The sequence below is a fragment of the Ylistrum balloti genome, unplaced genomic scaffold (genome assembly GCF_031769215.1).
Source record: "Ylistrum balloti isolate Yb309-2 unplaced genomic scaffold, AGI_CSIRO_Ybal_v1 Utg369740, whole genome shotgun sequence".
NCBI classification, from domain to species: Eukaryota; Metazoa; Mollusca; class Bivalvia; order Pectinida; family Pectinidae; genus Ylistrum; species Ylistrum balloti.
The window spans coordinates 1,145,774-1,171,085 of record NW_026781950.1 but is presented as its reverse complement, the minus strand read 5'-3'; the positions used below and the strand labels follow the sequence as shown (position 1 = coordinate 1,171,085).

The following is a 25,312-nucleotide window of genomic DNA, read 5'->3' as shown; positions in this document are numbered from 1 at the left end:
AAAATATAAGTATCAATAGTACTTACACATTCATAAATCCAGAATTTTAAGACATTCCCGATATCTCATATTTGATACTTTGCAAATTCCTCTAGGTTTCGATCCATAATAAAACATAGAATTTGATTAGTAAACTTCTAGTGACACTACTAATGTAAAAATTAGTCAATGGATTAAGTGTTCACGGTCAAATGAGAAATGGTTAAAACAGGTCTGTTAATCTGGGTAAACTTGTGTATAATGGCAGGACTTTAATCTGGAAAAACTCTCACTTCACCCTATCATAGACCAAGACTCATTTCTAAACTATGAAACTCACTTACACCTCACTCCACCTACCAATTGTTATGTGTATAATGTACAGTGTATATACTTGTTTAAGAATTCAATTTAAGTGGATTATTTCACACAAAACCTTAAGACATGCCATATCAACAGTATCAGAATTAAGCCTGACAGAGAATCCAGCTCTATCAATGATAAAGAATTCAGACATAATCTTTGCTGTGTAGCTTTTAACCTCTGGATTTATAAGAGTGTGGGTATAAAGCGGCAGATTTATTTAATCATTATCTGTGTGAACCTCTTTCACAATACACATGTAAATATACACAATTGACCTATGTCGGTGAAAACAAGATTTTGACAGTCCTTTACGTGATATGAATTTTAACATGCTGCAATTCCAATCTAACACTGTCCAGTAGCAAATCAACGACATGGTCAGAGAGATCATTGTGAAGGCGGCCATTTTTCAAGGAACGAATCAATATCTCCATTTCCTTTCATATTCTTGAAACCTGACCAACTGAAAAAAACTTAAGATCTATCAAAGAGAGAGGTTATGAGTGCCATTCAAAATAGAAAGAAGTTTATTGTTTTAAACACTGATTGACAGCAGCTTCTTGGCTCAGCAAGGTATTCTAAACCAAGTTTGCTAGTGTGGTGAAAGAGGGGAAGTAACTCCAGCTGCCATAGTATAAATAGCAGACTTCAATCAACTACGCGCTGCATTAAAACTGTCAGTTAAGATTTGACTTTGCAACCTCAGGTAAATATCTGATATGTGTGGTATGAAGATCCCTATTCAGGGCAGTGTTTGTATTTCTCAGGAAACAGAGAAATGGTTGTGTTCTCAGATCTTGTCTTTAGATGATACAAGGTAAATCACCAGCTACTACAGGTTGTGTTCTCAGATCTTGTCTTTAGATGATATAAGACAAATCACCACCTACTACAGGTTGTGTTCTCAGATCTTGTCTTTAGATGATACAAGGTAAATCACCACCTACTACAGGTTGTGTTCTCAGATCTTGTCTTTAGATGATACAAGGTAAATCACCACCTACTACAGGTTGTGTTCTCGGACCTTGTCTTTAGATGATATAAGGCAAATCACCAGCTACTACAGGTTGTGTTCTCAGATCTTGTCTTTAGATGATATAAGACAAATCACCAGCTACTACAGGTTGTGTTCTCGGACCTTGTCTTTAGATGATATAAGGCAAATCACCAGCTACTACAATGAGATCCAGCATCAAAATGACCCTGGTTGTTGACTACACAAAACCTCAATCACCTAGGTCAAGGAATTTTGTATTAAAGAAACATTTTGAAAACCAGACTTCAACAATCAAGGTCTCCCCCCGCCAGCTTACCTGTACACCAGGGAAACGTGTCCGTACTTTGTGAAGATGTTTTACGATCTCATCGAAATCTATGAACTTGAAATATATGTGAGTAATAGCAGCTGCAGCTTGCATGCCCCAATTCCTGTCCAGCCCCTCAAGAGACTTTGTCCCATATAAAGTCAGGGTGTCCCCTTCCAGGTCAGCCAGGTTATTTAATCCTCCACCCTGGTTTGTGTCCCCTTGCCTAAACAAAAAATATCACAAAATCATTAAACTTTTCCAATTTCTTAAAAATAATTTCACTCAAATTAGTATAATAGATATTTCAAAAAGTGTGTAAATATTCATCCCATAAAAACTTATCTTATTGTACAGAAAAGCCTGGTCTTATTAAACGATGATAATTGAGCATGTACAGAAAAGCCTGGTCTTATTAAACGATGATAATTGAGCATGTTCTACCATATCAACAGGATTATATATTCAAGATAATAAACTAAGCTGTTTCTCTGAAGTCTGAAAAGATCTGGATAGCAATTGAATTTGTGCTGAGATAAAGAATCTGTACCCAAATATGATTGTCTCCTTGAGTTGGCCACACTTCTGAGGGTCTGCTTTCTTGACACTGTTTGCACTGTTTGTACTAGTGCGAGGCCGGTCCTTGTTGCCCTCCGTGCCATCGTTGATGTTGCTACTCTGTGCACTACTAGGTCGACTACCACCTCTACTACTGTACTTCTCACTGGAGTAAAAAAGCAAATTGGATACAACATCTACTTCATTAAGGGCGTTCGATACATCAAACATGCGTATTTCAATATTATCTAATATTTTTTTGCTTTTAGAATAAGCTATCCAGCATATTCCCCCACCCAACTTCGTTAGAAATTTTGTTTTTCTGCGATATTTTCTTTCTGTTTTGGAATAAATTGGCTAATGTTCATCAATTTCCCCTATCATTTCCTACATCACATTTCTACCACTATCTTCCCTGACTAAATGACTAGCTGCATAATTGTACTATTCACCCTTTTTAATGTTCCCTCCCCTAGGAATCCTCAGGTAAGTGACTAGCCATTTGTCTCACCTAATGAAACTGCTAAATTACATCCTAATACCCTCCTCCAGCAATCCCTATCCCGACTGATTGGCACGTTGAATCCTAAAACATTTTGATAAGTTTTTTTTTTCTTCTTTACTTTCTGTTCTGCCCTTGTCCTCCTCAAGCTGATTGGCACCTGATTATAAACAGTTGAACTTACCTATGTACAGATTCAAGGTCAAGGTTTTCCTCACTGAAGGTCATGGGTTGGACGAGATCCGAGTTAGGGACAGATCCCACGTGGTTGGCATAGATGTCTGGCATTTTTACCATCTTGCCCGTTCTGTTCATCATGGTACCCTGCATCACCTCCCACTGTCTTTTCGCATTGTTAATGGCGATTCTCTTCTTCTCCTTAAATGTGTAAATATATGTATTGTGTTATATTTCCTAGCTTTACATTGTGTTTATGAAAATATGAAAGAATTATTAAGGTCGAAGCATGTCATATTCTTTTTACTTAACAAAGATTTCAATTTTTTATCATTTCACCATTTTCTTGGAAATCACCAAAAATTGGAGACTTAATTTTTTTAGCTCAAAATAAAATGTTCAATTCATTGTAAATATGGTATGTTCATGTAGAGCTGAGAGCCAGTCATGACAACCATCAATTCCATGGGGGTAGTGATTTTAACCTTTGGTAAAGGTTTGTGGTTTTGTAGTTTGATCCCTAAATGGGGTTGGTTAGTGTTTGTCAGTGATGGTGTACTTAGACAAGACACTTTTACCGAGTTGCTCTACATGGCATGTGATGGGCCTCCAGTATGTTGTTCAGTGTGGTTATAGCCATCAGCTGCTACAAGATGACACTGTCTCGACAGGTCAATAAACAAAGCAAAGCATAAACTATGCAATCTCACTCTGTAGCTAGACATCATTCTATTCACCATTACCTATTTCCAGTCTGTGTTTTAGGAGATGCAATGGTTATTTTATAGAGATTTCCCCTGAAATCTCATCAACTTACAATGACGCCAATTTCACTGGGGTTATCCTAAGATATAAACTTAAATATGAACTTTCATGACTTAACACGAACAAATTTTACCAACTTCTACTAATCACTCTTGCTGGCCAAGATGACAGTATGTAGGAGGGGTCTTACTTTAGGAGGAAACCGGATTGCCCAGGGAACCCCAAGTGGTCAGGCAGTTGAAGCCTTTCCACAATTGATCAGATTTGAGAGATATATCTGCTTTTATTACATATTTATGCTAATTGGAAGGGTTGTCCAATGAAAGGTCAGCAGATATGTGTGGATTCTCCGTATCATGTCCATTTTCCATTCCGTAACTCTGACCTCAGATTCTGTATCTTTGGAATACCATATTCATCATCTTCTATATATTTCTTTGAAACTTTGATAATCATGAAGTAAATTAAATCATAATTATATCAACTTCAACTCAAAGATTTATATAGTAGTAGTGATATCTCCACTACTACACAAGTCCTAAGTTTTGAATTGCTACATTGTCCTGAAGACAGCATACTTTGTATGCAGAAGCATGTCAGCTATTAAAGTTTGTTGATATCTTCCAATGGATGTTGTCTAATCATCCTTATCTTCAACTTTTAGTTCCTTTTTTTAACTGGACTGGTATTTCGAAGGAATCCATTTGTGGAGGGCTTATACAATCCTGTATATATTAAACCTGAAGTTGAATCTCTTTTTCTTTGTATTGTTTAACACAAAGAGTTAGAATTGCTTTTTACAGTAAAAAAACAAATAGAAATTATTCAATTTGGTGAAAATTAATTCCTCACAAATCGACATCTATAAATGAAATCATTTCCAAAATAATCAAAATTATTTAAACCAATAAACAAGTATCAGAGAAGTTACAGTCAAAGGGAAGTAACTCTGGTGTAACCAACAACCAAATCTAGACTGGCCTGGTTAATTGGCAGTGTAACTTAAATTAGTGAAAATAGTTCAGAAGTATTAGTAAAAGAAATCTTCCGAGTTCTACAATATTAATTTCTTATCTAAAAGTTGTAAGAAAATGATCACCAAAATAGAGATAAATGTAGGTTCAAAAAGAATATTGATAAAATCCAGAGTACAAGGTTTATATTTAAAATTTGAAAATAAATGTTTAACAAATGATGTAAACTTACAGACTTGAAACCAAACGAAATCCAATGAGTAATAATTCAGCAAAACCACAACATTATAAATATGGGTGGGGGGAAATAAAATGAAGATGAATTTTTCTACACAATTATATAAAAATATATCATAAATGTTAATAAATTTACCAAATAAGGTATCTGAAAAACAAACATTAAAAACCCAATTGATATTCAAATAAGTGTAATGTTGGGGATCAGAATTACAATACACTGATGTTTTACTTAAACTTGGACAAGTTTCTATTTCATATGAAGTTTCATTCAAAGTTTTGTTTAAAATCCATTTCATACCAAACTAATGAGACAAATTTTTGAAGTTTTTAATTAGATAAGCCATTGAGTACTTAATGATTAAAAAATCCATGACTTAACTGTCATATGATATGGATTATACTTTTCTGTTGATTAGAAAACCAAAATATTTCATTTTCACCTGAATGTACCATTCTATTAGGCTGATATCAAATTCTAAAGTGATCCCATTTTCCTTCAATATACATTGGACAAAATAAAGATGTCACATCCAATTTAAAAACTATGGCAATCTTTTCACTATAAAACACAACTGAGGTATAAGGAAAACATTTGTAATTTAGCAGAGCATTTTACTTTCTTTTCAATTATAATGCTTTGAGTTACACATTAAGTGTCTAAAATAAAAATGAAAACAAAGTGAGGGCTATCGTTAGTGCTATGATCTATAATCACACCATGCTGATGAGCCAGGTACAGCCATGCTTGTTACGGATACAGCGCGACCCTGCGGATCAGTAAGTGTGTATGCCTACCGTGATAGGAGGAGCACTCTGGACTATGGGTGAGGAAACTACCTTCAACACTGCTGCCTTGCTTCCTTCCCGTTTTTTCTCCTCCTCCTTTCTCGCCATCACCAGTGCAATCCGTCGCTCCTCCTCCTAAAAAAAAAAAAAAATCACAGATGAATTTAATTAATCTAATTATGAATCATAAAAATATCTGAAATAGTTAATCACAGGCTTAGTCTTATACACATGTTAAAACATTTTATTGAATGATAATTTCAAGAAACATTGTAAACAAACAAAAATATTAGCAACAAATTCTACGTATCTAAGTATTTATCATGCTCTGTGGCACAACTATTTACAAAACACCTGTTCACTAGCTACCCGTTTGCACTGTAGGTTCAAGAGGAGCTTCCCTTTGAGATTGCGCTGCAACATGCAGGAAGTCAAATTAACAGGCGCAGACGAGGTAATTGTTAGGTACATGGTATTGCAAGTCTGGCCTGGTCCAGAACAGAAATCCTGTGTCCAAATTTGTCAAAATAGTGACAGAGATTAAAATTCTTATCAAGTTCATTACGATAAGAACATCACATAGTCTCTAAGTCTTTGGTAAATATTGAATATATCCCAATATCCTGACACATGTCTGGTAGTCAAACTACCACCCGCTGGAGACCCTGTCCAGAAATATACGATCGCTCTATGAGAGAATACATTTATAATGAATATGCTGATCTAATATTACAGTTTCGGGTGTCATTGGCCGATCATTAACCGACTAACATGAGCCGATAGCTCAATAGATTTAACAGGCTTTAACACAATACAAAGGCAGGGCCAGACCGACACAGCCACATATAAATATATATCAACTTCACATAATTTGCTATATAAAACACCTGTGTCTACTTTAATGTCATTCAGTTAACTTCTGCAGTTTAAAACTGATTTCAGGAATATAAATGACCCTTCCCAGTAAAATCCTCCAGCCTGATTCCATTAATTTGCTTAACAGATATTTCAAGATTCTTTATATTCTACACTTTTTGAAATTTCAGCTTGCTTAAATCAAACTTTTTCTATCTATGGGATCATAACTGTGCTGAGTAATACAGGTATAGAATATGATTTAAGTATTTAAAACAGACAAAAAATTTCTAAAAAATGAGGAAAAAAAGATTGATTCAAAGTTAATGTCCTGTCATTGATTATCAGCTATTTAGGTAAATATCTTAGATACTTAATGAGTAAACTGACAAACTTATTTCTGTCTTTATGATTTCAAAAAAAAAATCAGGCATGAACATGGTCAGACATTTCATTGACATGCCTACATACACGGCAGAGCAATAAACACACAGTTGTTATTTATCTCGATTAGGAAAGGCTATTACAGCACAGCAGTCAGTATAACTCTACAATTTTGTTTTTATTTGAAACTGAAGGCCTAACCCTGGAAGAATTATAATCAGAAATATTAGCTTTATTCTGTAGCTAATTCATTGAAGACAACTAATTATGATAAAAAAGATAAAAGAATTTTTTTTTTTTTTTTTGAGTTTTAAAAATTATGATAAGTTAAAAATATTGGGCTTTACAATCTTAACAAATACAACTGAAGACTTTTGTACATAACAATTGTTTCACAAAATGTGAACAGGTGAAAATACAAGAACCAGGGTGAGGCCTTCAATCATACGAAGCCAGTAATGTTAAATGCTGTCATGTCTAATTAACATCCTTATCTGAGCAAACTGCATCACAAAACCTGTACATACAACAATATATGATATGTATAGTGGAGAAGAAAGCATGGGTATTAGGCCAAGGTAATCAAGTTCTAGTAAAGGTAGGGTATTGGAACACAATAATACTCAAGCAAATATGAAAACATTATCAATTCATATTCATATTAACAGTCAGCTTCATACTTCTAATATTTTGGAGGGGAGGGGGAAACATTAAGGTATGATTTTTAAAAAATTTGAATTCCAGTATAAGATTCAAAATTTTGTTTCTAGGGACTTCCAAAAACATTTTTCCCAATTCATTACTCTAAAATTCAAAAATGTTTTGTTTTCCTTAAGTTTAAATCAAATAATATGTTAACTAAAATCACAATTTTGAAACCTTAGTAATATCTTGATTAAATAGTCACTTAGCAGTCTGTTAAGCTAAGATGGTGGTAAAGTTATCGCTACACAGCGGTCAGTTCAAGCTAAGATCCAGGTAAGTTGAATTATCCACAGCAACAGACAAAGTTATATATTACCCGTCCCCTGAGGGGGAGGATGTTCCCCAGCGGGGCGGAAGGGTAGGGGAGTGAGGACAAGGGTTCGGGATGATGGTAGCCGCTGGGGATCACTGTGTGGGTCGCTACCTTTGGAAACACGCAATAAGATGCCTGTGGGTAAAGCAAAGTCACATACCTCATCATTTTAATGTCTTTATACACCTGTCTAATACGACTCTAAGGAACCTATCTTAACCATCTACATATTTCACCTGTCTAAACTGACTCTAGTGAACCTATCTTAATTACACATTTCACCTGTCTAAACTGACTCTAGTGAACCTATCTTAATTACACATTTCACCTGTCTAAACTGACTCTAGTGAACCTTTCTTAACCATCTACACATTTCATCTGTCTAAAGCGACTCTAGTGAACCTTTCTTAACCATCTACACATTTCACCTGTCTAAACCGACTCTAGTGAACCTTTCTTAACCATCTACACATTTCATCTGTCTAAAGCGACTCTAGTGAACCTTTCTTAACCATCTACACATTTCACCTGTCTAAACTGACCTCAAAGAACACCTGTAGTACGCAATGACTAGTGAAACCTGTCTAAACCAACCAACAGTAAAATCTGCCTTAACTTACTGCCAGTAAACCTGTCTTAACTAACTCCCAATGAAATCTGTCTTAACTTACTGCCAGTAAACCTGTCTTAACTAACTCCCAATGAAATCTGCCTTAACTTACTGCCAGTAAACCTGTCTTAACTAACTCCCAATGAAATCTGTCTTAACTTGCTGCCAGTAACCCTGTCTTCATTACCAACAGTAAAATCTGTCTTAACTTACTACCAGTAAACCTGTCTTAACTAACTCCCAATGAAATCTGTCTTAACTTACTGCCAGTAAACCTGTCTTAACTAACTCCCAATGAAATCTGTCTTAACTTACTGCCAGTAAACCTGTCTTAACTAACTCCCAATGAAATCTGTCTTAACTTGCTGCCAGTAACCCTGTCTTCATTACCAACAGTAAAATCTGTCTTAACTTACTACCAGTAAACCTGTCTTAACTAACTCCCTATAAAATCTGTCTTAAGCAACAAACAGTAAAACCTGTCTAAAGCAACTGTTTTCATTAACAATAGTAAAACTGCCTTAACCAATTCCCGGTAGAACCCATCTTGACCGACTCCCGACAAATGAATCCCAGTAAAAACTTGTCATAAATGACTCCCAACAGAACCTGTTTTAAATGACTCCCATCTGTCTTAACCATTCATAAGTAAAGTCCGTCTTTACTGACCACAAGTTAAAGCTGTCTAAACAGACTACCAGTAAAACCAGATTAATTTGTTCTTAAGTTGTGCAATGAGACTGATATAGAAATGAACACATATTTCAATTACTATTTCTGACCTTGACCTTTGTTGGTAATCTGAGCCTACAAGACATACATGATGTTGCAAAGTTTGCTGAAATTTGATTGGTCTGAAGGATCTACAGCCTGATTCAGTAGAATCTACAATCTACTCCTCTGATATATAATGTTAGAATGAAGAAAACATGACATTGTTGGTCATGTGACTTTTTAATCCAGCCAATCATTTCTTGTCATTAAACAAGCAGGTGTAGATCCTAACACTTTGGTTTCTATAAAATACAATCAAATTTAGGACCAGTAGAAAAGCTACATACCTCACCCCTGCCATAACAAGAACTCAAACAAGTCACAAACATGTTAAATTCCATCCACCAATTCTTAGATGAAGTTATACCATCCCAAATTACTAGATCATTGTACTATTAATCAAGAGAACTGGTAGTTGACAATTTGTTTTCAAGACAGAGTAATTACAGTCAATCTTTGTTATAATAAAACTTTCAGGAATCAAATGCTGCATTTAACTCAGAAAGTTATATCTATCTCAGCTTGAGAAAGCTAGCTTTTTTTAAAAATAAAATTAGACATCCTGAAATGAAATGTTTTCTGTGTACACAACTATCCATGATCTCTGAGAATCAGCTGTACATCAAAACTGGTTCTTGTTTGGCAAATTTTTCACAAAAAGATTAAATAATTACTTCAAAGTGCAGTAAAAGTCAGATTAAAATCAATTAAACTTATATATCATCTAGATATGTACTTGAGGCTGAAACCTTTTTGGTGAAATCAAATTCACTGCATCTGATTCACAATACTGTAGAATCATTCATTTACATGAGCGTTTTATTTTCACTAATTTTGTTGGTATGCTTATTCCATGAATTCATTTCAGTAATAATGAATTCATATGTCCACGAACTATCAAAATTATTATAAATAGATTTCTAGAGCTATATTCATTCTTAAATTTAGGTGAAATAGTAGTTAAAAAAACTAAGAAAATTGAACCACATGAGAGTATATAAGATTTAACATTTCTTTGAACTTTCTTTGCCTTTCATTGATTCCTAAAAAATTGTTTGATACTACAAAACAACTAACCTTTTTCACTCATAATAAATCATTTAAACTTCAATACCGAGTTTGTTACTCAATAATCTTAAATAACTTTTTCTTCACAATCATTTGGAGATAACAAAGTTGACTGTAATTACAAAATTAATTACTACACTAATGTGAACTGACACCATCCCATAACTTTAGTTCTAACTTGTTAATGAATTAATGTGTCTATATTCTACACCAGCACCTTAATACAACAACGACAAATTTTTGTCAAAATCCTCAACATGTAATTCATAAATACAATAATATGACCATTTCACATCTTTTCTACATCTCAATGAAGTACTGAAATCCTAAATGCTGTCACACCTGATTAAGGTATATATATGATGTATATTTCCAGCTGTTTTATATCAAATTACACACCAAATTTTTGGCTTCTTCTTCATTTATTTTTTTACCTGCTTAAAGATCCTGTGAAACATTAAAATATTACAAATAATCAATCTATATTTGATTTTTCTGTGTTTGTCAAATAAAAACTGGGAAATTTACATTCCAAAATACTGACATGATGCTCTGCTCAATAGCCTTTCCTTGTAACATACATTATACTCTTCATAATCCTTAATTACAACTTCATAATCAGTGCTCGTTATTCCTTAAATATGACACATTATTTGTGCCTTTGTGCCATAATGACCTGACTATCATACTTTGATGTTAACCGACTCCTGTAAAAGGAAATAAATGGATAACATATTGGATGTTATAGATGTTACCAAAACTGCATCCGTTAGGATTTTGAGTTTTGTCCATAGTTTTCAACATGTAGTGTAACTGTTTATAGATGTTTTGAGTTACCTCCCTTTTCAGCATTTGGATGATGTACCTTATGTTTTGCTATGATTACCAGAGCCATTGAGAATGATCACTGTTGGTTTCATTTTTTTTCTTCTCTTTTTTGTGTTAAATGTTAAATTTCAACAGTTACATATGGAAATGCTAAATATAACATTTGTTTTCATCATTTAGAAACAGAGTGTCACAATGAACACTTCCCATAGCTGTTGTTTTTAGAAACTGATAGGGTACTTCATGTAATGTAACTATAATTGGTTTTAAGAAGATTAAAAATTCTGGTGTAATGTGTGCAATTTGAATATTTTAAATGCATGGTTAAAAACACTATGTCAAGTGTAACATATACAGTAAGCAGTCTTGTTTTGATACTCTGTCGTTCAGCTTTTTGTTTACCTGTATTTGTGCCAATACTGTTGGGGATTAAAATTATCATATTGAAATTCTATATCATAAATATTCATTTTATTTCATGTTTTACAATTGGACGACAATGAAAATCAGAACATCAGTAATACATTATTAATCAAAAAGTGAACAAAATTATCTTATTCAATATATTGTGGAAAATTTCATGACCTTTAACACCTTACATAAAATGTTAACTATCTTTGAACTCCTGGTTCCTTACATAATATAATTGTAGTTTGCACTGAACTTAAGGCTATATGCTACCTTACTTATTTTCAATTTCAATAGAATTAAAGTCATCTTCTTTAAGGATGAATGCTATTGTAAACATTATATGTTATTTTTTATTGACTTAAGGCTATATGCTACCTTTCATACTGGTGATTTGTGTAAGTACTATTGCTCCTTTGAATTGTGCTGGAGTTATCTACAATAATGACTGATTACCACCAGTTTTCTACACATCAGATTTAAAAAAAAATTATTTCAAAACACAGGTCAAAGATCTTCTCTGACAAAATGCATGAAACTCTAAATAGAAAATCAAAATGTTTGACTGACCGTCACACGCTTCATGTCAAGCTGTTTGAGCTGTTGCATGTGCCGGAGGACGATCTGTTTGTAGTATTGTTCCTGGGTGATAGGGTTGCCATCGAGAGTGATCTCTGACAGGCTGTTGGAGTCGCCAAGACATGCGATATCCTCGAAACTGTAAAACATAAAAATGATATTATGAAATTTTTAAGCAGAAATTTCAGCTATTAAATCTTCCAGAGACAAATCTGTATTAAGTTTTGCAAAACTGATGCAAATTTTTACCGGACCATGATACCTTGTTTGCTTGGTTTATGATCCCTCCCCCGACCCCCAACAAACAGCCACCAGGGACATTTTAGTCCATCCAAGAATTGATAAAAGACTTAGATATAACTGACAATGACACAAACAACTAGTAGCAAAAATTAATAAATTTTCATGCTGATTCTGGAGTCAAAATTCAGCATATCAAATATACACAATTGTAAATCAAAGTGAGAGATGAGGGATGATATTTTGTCAACATAAGTGAGGGATGACAGATATGTTTGGGACAGAAAAGTATACAACTTTACATATTTTCTCCATTTCAACACGTACTGAAAAAAGAAGTGTGTTTATTACAATGATGATAATATCCAATATCTAAACAGCCATCAAAGCATATCCAGTAAATATTACAAGTTTCTATATCTCTCAAATAAACTTGTTAGACCAATGACCAGCAACCAATATCAAAACCAATGGGAAAAATGATTAACAGAATTCAAGTTCAAACAAGATTTTAAGATTTCATAAATACCTGTACATTTTAAAGCATATTTAAATTGAAAATATTTAAATTTAAAAACATGTTTGTTGAAAACACAAAACCAAGGACATACACATGTAATCGAAGTGTCTTCAAGATCATGTATCCAATACTGAAAGGTCATTTACATCCAGTTATAACTGGTAGAATATACGGCATATACAACTCAACATCTTTATATAGACATTTGTATTAAATAATTTTGATTCCATACTTTCGACCCGTGGCCTCACTGACTAATTATAAAACAATAAAACAGCTGATTGATGCACTTTACTTCCTTAATTGACAACCATACTGTGACTCATAATAAATTTGTATTGAAAGTTGGTGTGTGTCTTTTGTATAAGCTTTATAACACGCCTTGGCTCATCAACTGTAATTCAAAGTACGGAGTGAGATTACTCCAGGACTTACATAATGTAGTTAACAAAATAAACAACAATACACACGGGTGGGCTTATTAAGAGACATGACATTATTGCTGCATAAATATAACAACTTACTATTCGGAAGAGCGGCAATCCTTCAACCTGTGGCGATATTTTCGGTAATGCCACATTGTTCTTTATCATAATCCAGTCAAGCTCACAAAATAGTGATAGTTCCTGACACTCGAATACAAATATTATTAACTTAAATTCAATTTCTCTTATATCATAACTACATCCTGGAACATTTTATAAATAATCTTCAAGTGAAATTGACGTCAAAATTCAGATGACCCATCAATGTCAAAAACTCCAATATATGTCACTGATAAAAGTTTGCCTCCTTAGTTAAGTAAATCTGAAATGAATTTTTATATCAAATTCAATTTCAGAGCGAATTCACCAAAAATGTTTGAATTAAAGATGACAGTCACTTCAATTGCCTTCAAAGTCCCAACAGAACATATATATTGCATGATTGCTAGTTATTCCAATTTCTCACAAAACGAGCAATCTAAGGATCATGTTTTACACTGTATTCTGGACACACCTGAAAATACCCAGTAGTCCACTTTTAGATGAGTGAAGTATCCAGCTGTTTACTTTAAGTGAAATGAACACTTTAAATCCTATTATGTATGTTTGTTTACAAATATTTACCAACCATTACAAACATACAAACAAACATCAAAATGCTTTTCACTGCAGGCAATGCTTTCACCAAATTCACCTCGTATCTAGCATACACCTTTAGACTTCATGAAATCTTCTTTTTCAATGCATCATGCTGTGTATCGTAACTCAGTATCTTAAAAAAGATATTTCCATATCTAAATTAAAAGTCACTGGTACCGATAAATTTTTGCATTTACTTAACATTTTCAATTTCGTTCATCAACTCTGGAGAAAGTCCTCTATGCATAAAATATCCATTTTAACTCAAATGGTGAAATCTGAGGCCAATATTGCACCTTGTTATACATGCACCTCATACATCTGGGAAGATCACTCTTACTTTGGAGTGTTTAAATTCGATTCAAGAATATTTGCACAAACGACTAAGTCAGAGTCTTAACAAGGAAAGATTTACTTGTCAAACAATGATGTCATAATATCTCCACTGTGGTTTAAATCGTACAAGATTTTTCTGTCACTGCCGATATCATTCCACTGTCAATAATCTTATTGACTTATATAATACAGGTATATCAACCATCCAATAGTTCCAGGAATATCCTTAGCAATCAAGATATGGTGCATTTCTCAATCGGAAGCCGACAAAACATATCCATTACCAAGGATTAAAGTTCTTCTTTAAAAAATAATACAGATATCATGCAAATGTTCTATTTGTTTATCACTTCACAAAAAGATGAATATGTTTGAAGAAAGCACTGTTACAAATTCAAACTTTTGATGTGTTCTGTCAGTGATAAAAAATTCATTCCTACCCGCCAGATTTACTGATCAAATTAATCCTTGCCAATGATTTATCTGACAGGTTTACATACAAGTTGTCTGAAATACCACATTGTTTTCAACACGACATCAGGTTTAAGAAATTCAATTTGAGACATCGACCAAGCTGTATCTAGCGCCTTGACAGCTTTCCTATGATACTTCTCAAACAATTTCAGGCACGTAAAATCCTACGAGATTGTCACTTGACAGAAGGGCCGTTATTTTAGAAATAATGTCAACATAAAAACTAACAATGTCGGCCTTCAATCATCTAAAAATCCAATAAAGAAAACCATTCCTTCCTTTTAGTTAATCCTGATCGTCCATTAACATGGGTTTGACAAGCCCCTGTAAATGTAACCATCGTTGTTGGTGATGATTGTTGAAATCATTTTACAATAATCACAGAAAATCACACCTTTTACATCAATTATGAAAACGGAGTAACAACCATTGATACACAATAATTCCACACACTGTAGAAAGTACCAAATAAAAAATATCCAATTTCCTGTTCTTTTTCAATTTTACGGAAACAATAAAGAAATCCACATCTGGTTTAGACATCCAGAATTTCTCTTGTATCATTTCCTCCATCCGTCACCAGTCATGATTAATTCATACATTTTGTAAATGACACCTGGTGGAGTTTTATAAACACAATTTGTGTCCACAAATAATTTATTGATATATTGAACTAATTTTATTAAAAGTCTTGCGGTACTTGATATGCCAATTAATATTTCAAGGATTCCAGATTATTGCCAATTAAATGAAGTGTAAAAAACTGAGCATGACGTCCAATTCAACTCCAAAATCAATGAAGGACAGCTCAGAAAGTCTGTGTGTTGTTTTGTATAGTGTAGCCTTGCTATGTACAGACATTGAAGGTTTTATATCCAGGACAAATTGTATCCTTGATATATTTGCTGTGGTCTAATTACATGTGTCCAACCATGAAACTTCCAATCATTCCTTTCAGTGACATAAAGTAAAAACTTCAAACACCACTTCAACAACCTATCAATTCTGATACAAACCCGCTGTCACCATAAACGGTATTTCATCAGTCATAATCTTACAGTCACATTTTGATATCCTTGACACAAGCCACGTTTAAAAATATATTCTTTTACTATTTTTAGCGGTAAGATCTCTTCCTTGAAGGGCATCCACTTGAACATTTCCCAAGTTTCAAGTGGAACTCTGATTTTACGTTGATAGAAAACGATCAGACTTTCTATCAACCTGGTGGACATTCGATAAGTCTATCGTGTTATTTTTTAAAATTTCTATCAAAGTAAATATTCGCAACGTAGCAAATAACCAGGAGAAATGTTGACATAACAGATGGTCAAGTGTTCAATAGGAACCAAGATACACAATAAGTATCCGCTTAATTCCAACACAGGCACAAAGTGGAAACGTTTGTCTGTGTATTGAGAAGCTTGGCCAAATATTAGAGACCATTCAATAGCGGCATTAATGTCGATCTCCTTAAAAACACTAAACAAAATAACCAGCAGGCCAATAAACTTGTTGCAGTTGAAAAGTTGCAATCGTTTGTTGTTACAAGCCCAACACTGCTGTGCAATCTTCATATTAACTTTTACATAAGCTGAAAAACACACTTTACATACCAGTACATTTTCCAAACCATCAGATTTCAAAAATATAATATAAATATCCATACAAAATATTCAACTAATTTGTGTCAATTATCATTTTTAATGTATTTATTAAGTTGACAATGGCATACCTAGGTTTAATAAACTTCTCTTGAACCATTAGATCTTCATTCATTTGAATTCTTTTTTTTTCAAGAAATTGAAAAAAAAATTGACTGTAAGGACAGAACTTAATGAACATTAAATTCATGGCTCCACAAATCTTTTATACACAGTGGTATAAGGATTTTGTCAATATGATTCAAGTCTTTGTCAAATAATTCTATCGTGATTAAAGATCTGGGCTTACAGCTCTCTATACATATATATAATAACAGAGAGATGGATAATTGAATGAATTAAAGGTGAAATATTTCATAAAGTAAAATTCCTAATGGCACTTATTATATACTTCTTTGAGGATCACATAAAATTTTAATGACCATTATTCCAAGCCCTGTTATTAACCTTTGAAGCTTATTGCATATACATGATTAAGTTTTCATTCTTAATAAATTAGAACAAAATTTAAAGAATTTTGATTAAAATATGGAAAGTTTTGTGGAATATTTCATCAACTGACAATCAATTACCTTCATTTTCGATAAAACTGACCCTAATTGATGTGTTGTTGTTCATCAAACTATCGTGAGTAATACACCATTGTATGTCATATACCATCAAGCTATCATAAGTAATACACCATTGTATGTCATATACCATCAAACTACTATAAGTAATACACCATTGTATGTCATATACTCTCAAACTATCATATGTAATACACCATTATGTAATATACTATCTTATGTCATATACCATCAAACTACTATAAGTAATACACCATTGTATGTCATATACTCTCAAACTACCATATGTAATATACCATGTCATGTTATATACTATCAGAAACAATATACTATGTCATATACATATTTAATATACCGTCATATAAATACACCATTGTATGTCCCTCAAACTATCATATGTAATATACTCCATATACTCAAACTATCGTGAGTAATATACCATTGTATGTCATATACTCTCAAACTATCATATGTAATATACCATTGTATGTCATATACTCTCAAACTATCATATGTAATACACCATTGTATGTCAACCACTTTTTCCTCTCAATTTGCCAGGTTATGTTATATACTATCAGGGGGGCCCCTCCCATTTTTTCCAATTTGCCATTTAAGGTATCATAAGTAATATACAAATGATTAAATTTGGAGGCTCTATCACAAAAACAAAAAAGGCTCTATCACTCTAAACAAAAAATTTTCAAATTTAATAAAAAAGATTAAAAGCTATCAACTAGCATTAAAACATATAAGTAAGAAACATGGACTTTAATACAGAATTCAATTAACACAGTCCCCAACCCTTCAGAACAAAAATGAAGATGCAGTAAAATCTAGCATAAAATAAGTTTTGCTTATGTTTTAAATCTTTTAATGTCTGCATGAGGACTATACAATAGAAAATTTGTAAACATCAGACATGACATGAGATTTAAGAACATTTGTAAACACATGTAAAATTTACCTTTAGTAAAGTAGATCTCTACTCCTACAAAATCTTCAGTAAACTGACCCTATGATGTTCAATGTATCTGACCATATATGTGTCCAACATATCAAGTATGGCCCGAATTATATTAAATCTGTGTTTCAGTAAACAAACACATTATATTGAAGATAGCATAAATACCTACACTATAATTCTATATCTGGGAAACGTAGAACAGACACGAATGGTGGAACACAAATGGACATCAGTGTATGTGATTAGAATATGAATATCGTAATACTAATATGAATTATTGCTTTTGAGTCTACTACTGAACGAAAAATTCTCAAACAATATATAGAAGATATTTAATGCACCATTAATATTGTATATCTTTTATGAGTATGACTGAATATCATTCATGTTCATGAATGCAAATCCCGAGTGAAATAAAAAGATATATGCTGTCATACTAGTGAAACATACATTTCACAGGACATGGATAACATCAAATTTTCAATTATCATTTTTCTGATCAGAAAATAAACCTGTGTTAAAAAAGTCCAAGAAATCAGTAAATTATAATGCAGTGACTAGAAAGCACCACTTTGATTGGTGAATTACAATGCAGTGGCTACAAACCACCACTTTGATTGGTCAAAACTCTGAGTGTTATATCAATACTGGAAAAACTATGCATTGTGTATCATCACTAATGATAAATTTCTTATATGTTATTTCTTATATCATCGCTGCAATGATAATATATTATTTTTATCAAATTTATAAATTGCTATATCTGGCACTAACAAAATTGTAATAAAGCATTTATGCTTTGAAATGTAAAACAATTTCAAACATTAGTTTTTCTTGTTTCAAAAGTAAGAGATAACTATCATTTAAACATTTTTTTTTTATCAAACTTGAAGAAAATCCAAATTCATTCCATGACATTTGTTACTGTCAGTGTTGATAAGTGTTAAGTTTATTGAGATTTTCAGTTGACAAGATAGCCAAACCTATAGTAATCGATACTAAGTTTGAAATCTACCCAAGAAAAGAAAATATCAATAAAATTACAAAGTAAACACTTGCATCTCCAGTCTTCAATCTTACTGTGAGGTAACAAATTCCTCTGATGCCAATCTGATAAAATCTATCACTATCTGCTCCCCTCTTTTCTACTAATGGAACATCCATTCTATTGATGTGGACTGGTCTATGTATGTTGATTAAGGTGATAATATTATCTGAATAAAAACATAAAAATAATGATTTTATCTCTCTCTGTATTTGCACAACAAATAAACCTATTGACTGTACACTTGTTTGAAAACTCATGTTTTAAATTGCTTTGGAAAAAAAAAGTTATTTCAATTTACTTTTCAATAGTTTGACAGTTTCAATGTGGAAATAATGTAATAAAAATTGACCGTGAAGATTAATTAAATTACAGGTACTTCACAGGCCTTAGCACAACAGCCTATTTATTGCATAATTACATCTATATAGGCCATGGATCAAGTAGCTTTCAATTTTATATTTTGTTGATGCATGGAAGCTTGTATTTTATTCCAAAACAATCTTGAATCAGCACTTATTTTGGTGTTTAATGGTTTTGGGTCGAACAGGACCAGGAGCTATTACTTACATAACGACTATATTTACCTAGCAATCTAGTCCAGGATTTATTACACCCCATATATATAAGCAGCTATAAACAACACCTCATTGTCTCAAAGCCGACCAAACAACACCCCGAAACTTTTCAAAACATATAAATCAAATTAGTGTTTCAATAATAGTATACATATGACAACTTTTAAGGGGAAAAATAAATTCTTTTAAAAAATGTTATACAATATATTTGTCAACCATTTAAGAATTTCCACCAAAGATAAAATATCTAGGTGTTACAGTCAGATCAGTTCCTGGTAACCCTAACACTACCAAAGAATGTTCAGAATAGTCACAAAACATTCTGGAGAAAAACAGGTTTCTGCAATATTCCCTAAAATCACATTTAATTAAGTTGGAAGATCTATTTATTTATTTACTTAGCTTCTGTAAGACAGGAAAATAAACAATGTCTAAATTATGTACTTACATATCAGCAATACGATGAAATTTGAGTTGGAAATATTTCTTATTTTTCTCCAATCCAGTTGGCAGTTGCTTTGGATCCATTGTGTTAAATCAATGTTAATACAACCATTGAAAGTTGAACACAAAGTGTGTTGAATAATTTGGAGAACACAAAGTGTGGAAAATAAAGTTGATATCCATGATACTCTTTACATTTTCAATGTACACATTATCCCGGTTTTGAAGCATCTCAATACATTTATCTATGATCACCTAATGTAATATCCTATCCATTTCAAACAGATGTGTGACACTGATCAATAATCTTCTAATGGCTCCATGTATTACAGGAGCTTTAAATTGCCATTAGTTAAGTCACTGAGGGTAAAACTAATGGATGAAAAGTCAGGTACGTCGGTTTTTACACTCTTTTTTTATCCCATAATAGTTCTGATGAGTGTGATCAGAAAATAGGCAAAATAAGTATGAGCTTTAATCCATATTAGTTGAGATTTGTTGCAAAATTCAATTTCCAGACAAGCAAGAGTTAGGATCATTTCAGCATTTTCAAGAAAGCGTTAGAAAGCTAACAAAACACTGAAAGGTGATCATTGTGTCAGTGTAATGACAAAATTGTTTCCCCGATAAATTCTGAACACAGAATAAAGACTTCAACACAATGAAGCTTTTATCCCCATCAGTTAAGTGTTGTTCCATATAACTGACCTCTGAATTGGTCAATTTAGTCCACTGATGCGTCCAGCAGCTATTTATCTGTGTAGGATCAGAGATAATCATAAACAAATACACCACATTTCCAATTAGTTCATTTACTATGAAGTGTAAACAATAAGTTTGGATAAGACAATACTCTACGGCATGGTAACACAGCAATGCCAGTCCAATGTTTTAAAACACTGATCATTACCATAGGAATTATCCTTAAAAATTCAGAACTTTTTGTACAAAACCATGGTCCAACATACTAAATCAATAATCTTCTTGGACCGACAAAAATCCCTTCTACAAATTCCCTTGTACAAATTTGATACCCTCATTACGATAAAATCCCTCCTAAAGAATCTGTATACCAGTGGGATCAAATCCCTTATACAAATGGAATCATCCTCATTGACTGAAAAATCACTCATAGAAGTACTAATATCCTTGTGGGCTAAAATCCCTCACACAGACTCAATAACCTTCTGGGATAGAGTCCCTCATACAGAATCAGTATCCATACAGGGCTAAAATTCTGTCATACAAAAGTGGTATACAACAGGGCTAAAATTCTGTCATACAGAATTGGCATCCAGACAGAGTTCAATATCCCTCATACAGAATTGGCATTCAGACAGAGTTCAATATCCCTCATACAGAATCGGTATCCAGACAGAGCTAAAAATCCTCATACAGAGTCGGTATCCAGACAGGGCAGAAAATCCTAATACAGAATCGGTATCCAGACAGGGCTAAATATCCTCATACAGAATCGGTATCCAGACAGGGCTAAATATCCTCATACAGAATTAGTATCCAGACAGGGCTAAAAATCCTCATACAGAGTCGGTATCCAGACAGGGCTAAATATCCTCATACAGAGTCAGTATCCAGACAGGGCTAAATATCCTCATACAGAGTCGGTATCCTCATACAGAATCGGTATCCAGACAGGGCTAAATATCCTCATACAGAATCGGTATCCAGACAGGGCTAAAAATCCTCATACAGAATCGGTATCCAGACAGGGCTAAATATCCTCATACAGAATCGGTATCCAGACAGGGCTAAAAATCCTCATACAGAATCGGTATCCAGACAGGGCTAAAAATCCTCATACAGAATCGGTATCCAGACAGGGCTAAAAATCCTCATACAGAATTGGCATCCAGACAGAAACCAAAAATCCTATACATAGATTAGACATTCTTGTAGGGCTGGATTATCATCATATGGAAGTATTATCCACATTTAGAGCTAAACTCCTTTGCACAAATTTCTATGTTTTAGGTCAGATCAATTTTCTGAGGAGACAATTTATCGACCAAAGTTTAAAACTGTCATGTATAATGACCATTTGATTTATTTAAATTGCCAGATAAAAACTGGTTCTGAAACAGTTCTTTGTATGCCTTTATACTTGTCTTAGCTTCAAATTAGTCAATTTAAATGGGCAACGACAACCTTAACACAATCTGTGTCACATAAATCGTTTGATATCTATAATTGTTGATTATTCTACACCTGGAAAGCTGAACTGTCAAAAGTCTTTCATAAATTGTCTTCTTCAAAACTGGTTTACAGAGTGATTTCTCGCCAGATGTAAACAATAGCACTGTTAATATCTTTGCAATCAAATATTGCAGTAAATATTTTACAACTTATCAATATTCCAAATTCTTGTTCCTGGTGTCATTTTTGCACCTGCAGATACAGTCTGTAATCCACATCATATAAACTCCTCAAGTGAAATCCTAATTGACTGATCCTGTTCAATAAAACATGATTTTCAATGCTGAGAAGTCTGGATGTTTTAGTCCGATATAATAAATGTATAGGTTGAATTAAACTGTATCTGCGGTATGAAGTGTAATTCAATGACATTTATACAGTGGTGGCTATTGACTGTGACCGCTTGTGTGCAAGATTATTTACGCCATAGCCCTGCTTTACAACACCACCTATGATCTCTCTATAAATATATGTCCTTTATAGTATAATGTGATTTATATACATTAAAAAAAAAATCTAGAAATACGTTACCAAAAAAATCAATTCAAACTCCTTTCAATCCTAACATGATCCACATATAAATCTCAAGTTTCTTTACGTTCAAACAGAAAAAAAAATGCAGAAAAAAAACGAGGGTCTAAATTATACCAAGATTCAAGGTAACAACTGCTCTTGAGACTGTATGTCAACAGAAAACTTTTGATGATTTGTAACAGAATTTAAAAAAAAATTCTTCGACACGATTTTTATGGTGGCTATTTAATTCCTTTAACCATCCTCTTATTGACATCAAGCTAAGCATATGAATTAAAGGTCAATTTAATAATATTTCTTTCACTAGCTAACAATCACTCATTTAACAACTAGATTTTACAGCTTGTGCATATCTCAGGGGATGGATATTATCCACCAATATTTTTTCATTTTTAATTTGTTTTTCTGGATGGATAGAAACCTTGACAATCAACAACCGATCTCTACGTAAAAATAAATTGGGGGCACTCACTCGTAAGCACATTTACTCGCTCGTTTTGGCTTTTAAATTCCTGGGGAATTTTATCCCCCAATTTGAAAATCTCATTATCACTTGTTTTACACATGTCATTCATAAATTTTACTATATTGGATGTGCGTATATGGGGGTCAAGCTTCTTTCATGAGTCAAGTCACTGATCTGTAATGTTTCAGAGTCCAGAGTCTTCTCATTGGTTACCCTGAAGTCAAGTTTGTCCTTTGTAGTATGCTAGCTGCTCTGTGAGTCAGTGTCAGAGTCAAGTCATTTCTCTAGAACCTTCCGAGTCTCTTAGAGTCAAGTACTTCTCTATACTCTTACAGAGTCTAGCCCCATCATTTCTGGCTTCCCTGGCCATGAAATTCACAATTTTGGTAAAACACCTTAAGATGCTTCTATGCATGACGAGTATTTGATTCCACCATATCTAGGTCTTGGAAAGAAGATTTTTGAAATCCAAGTTAATTTGACTACTTATGGCCCCGCCCCTCAGGCCCCTGGGGGTGGGGACTGTTTAATTCACAATTTTAGTTCATCTTAGGCCAGGGAAGGTTTCTGCAAAATTTCTTTGAGATTGGAACAGGGGGTTTTTGAGAAAAAGTCGACAGTGTTAAATTGTTTATGGACACATGACGCCGGATGAAAGTAATTGCATTAGGTCACCATTAGACTTTGTCTCAGGAGAACTAAAAATGTAATAATTGCTATACTGGACTTATGTATTTTTTAAAAGACTTCAATGTAGACAGACAGACTACCGTAAAAACATGTAGTACAATGTACACACACAAAGATGTTACCACCAAGGACAAACATTTTATACTCCAGTATCAAAACTAAACCTTAATACAGAATTAATTAATAAAAGTTCATTACAGCCGAAACTTATCTGTGTTTTAAACAATACAAAAATATTTAAATGATAGATTTGAGGTCAGATGATCCCCTGGGCCGTGAAACAGGTGGTAAATGTGTGTGTTAATCTCTATGCCTTTAAAAAAAAGACCCCTGTAAACGTCTGTCATATCAAATATCACTGCCTCGATTGGATGATGACAATCAGTTCAATACCAAATGTATGAGTACAATCACCTGTCTTAGGGTCCTATACCTCAGACTTACAATATTGGTGTAATATAAACCGGCCTTTACATAGCAGATTCATCAAGGATATCAAACTCAGAAATCCACTAATACCATAACAATACATTAGCAAGCATTATAATCATGGATTTACAATTACCAGTACATTTCAAATCTAAGGTAGCAGATTTGAATCAGTTGTTTTACAAAACATGCAGATCCTGCACTTCCTTATTTGCTTATTGTCTACTCTTCTTCATATTATCATCATGATGTAATTCTCACCAGTAAAATATACAATGTTTTTACCAAAGTCTTCAAGAAAGTGACCTCTGACCTGGAGACCCTGACCAGTTGTATTCAACACATCTCTGTCAACTTTGCTGGATAATATCGTGAAATATTTACCATTGACTTGACCTTTGATCAAGTGCATACTTATCTAAATATGCTCTAGTTTACTTCACACCATCTAAAAAAATATTCACTAGTAAAGCATCTGAAGTATGACTTTGGTCTCTTACTTGGTGACCTTGACCTGGTCAACTTTACTTCCAATGATGTTAAAGTGTGTCAAAAGACTACTACTTTTATTGTAGAAACAGGGACATTTTGTAGGTCACAGTGACCATATTAAAAAGCAGTGAACTTCAAAATGTCTCCTATTCGTATATTTCCAGTATTTCAAACGGTTCAAAAGTTAAAGAACAAATCAATTACACTGAAAATTTGCCCTTATTTGACCTTTGAACTTGAGGTAAATGTTGCAATGGCCTATTTCTGTACAATGCTTTTTGGTGACGTAGCAAGTTTTAAGTTTCATCCACATATCTTTAATTTTGCAGAAGTTGCAGTCCATACAAAATT

General features: G+C 33.3%; 1 protein-coding gene across 1 annotated transcript in view; it reads right to left on the bottom strand.

Annotated features, from left to right (window-relative positions):
* The window catches only part of LOC132543122 (leucine-rich repeat-containing protein 49-like), an 82,782-nt gene that overhangs the window by 18,534 nt on the left and 38,936 nt on the right, over nucleotides 1–25,312 (bottom strand). Inside the window, exons 11-16 of the mRNA XM_060206584.1 lie at nucleotides 12,167–12,314; nucleotides 5,703–5,786; nucleotides 4,999–5,010; nucleotides 2,894–3,087; nucleotides 2,200–2,373; nucleotides 1,659–1,875 (exon numbers count right to left, since the gene is read on the bottom strand). Coding sequence (XP_060062567.1) covers nucleotides 1,659–1,875; nucleotides 2,200–2,373; nucleotides 2,894–3,087; nucleotides 4,999–5,010; nucleotides 5,703–5,786; nucleotides 12,167–12,314 — 829 coding nt within the window. The remainder of the gene's footprint in view (nucleotides 1–1,658; nucleotides 1,876–2,199; nucleotides 2,374–2,893; nucleotides 3,088–4,998; nucleotides 5,011–5,702; nucleotides 5,787–12,166; nucleotides 12,315–25,312) is intronic.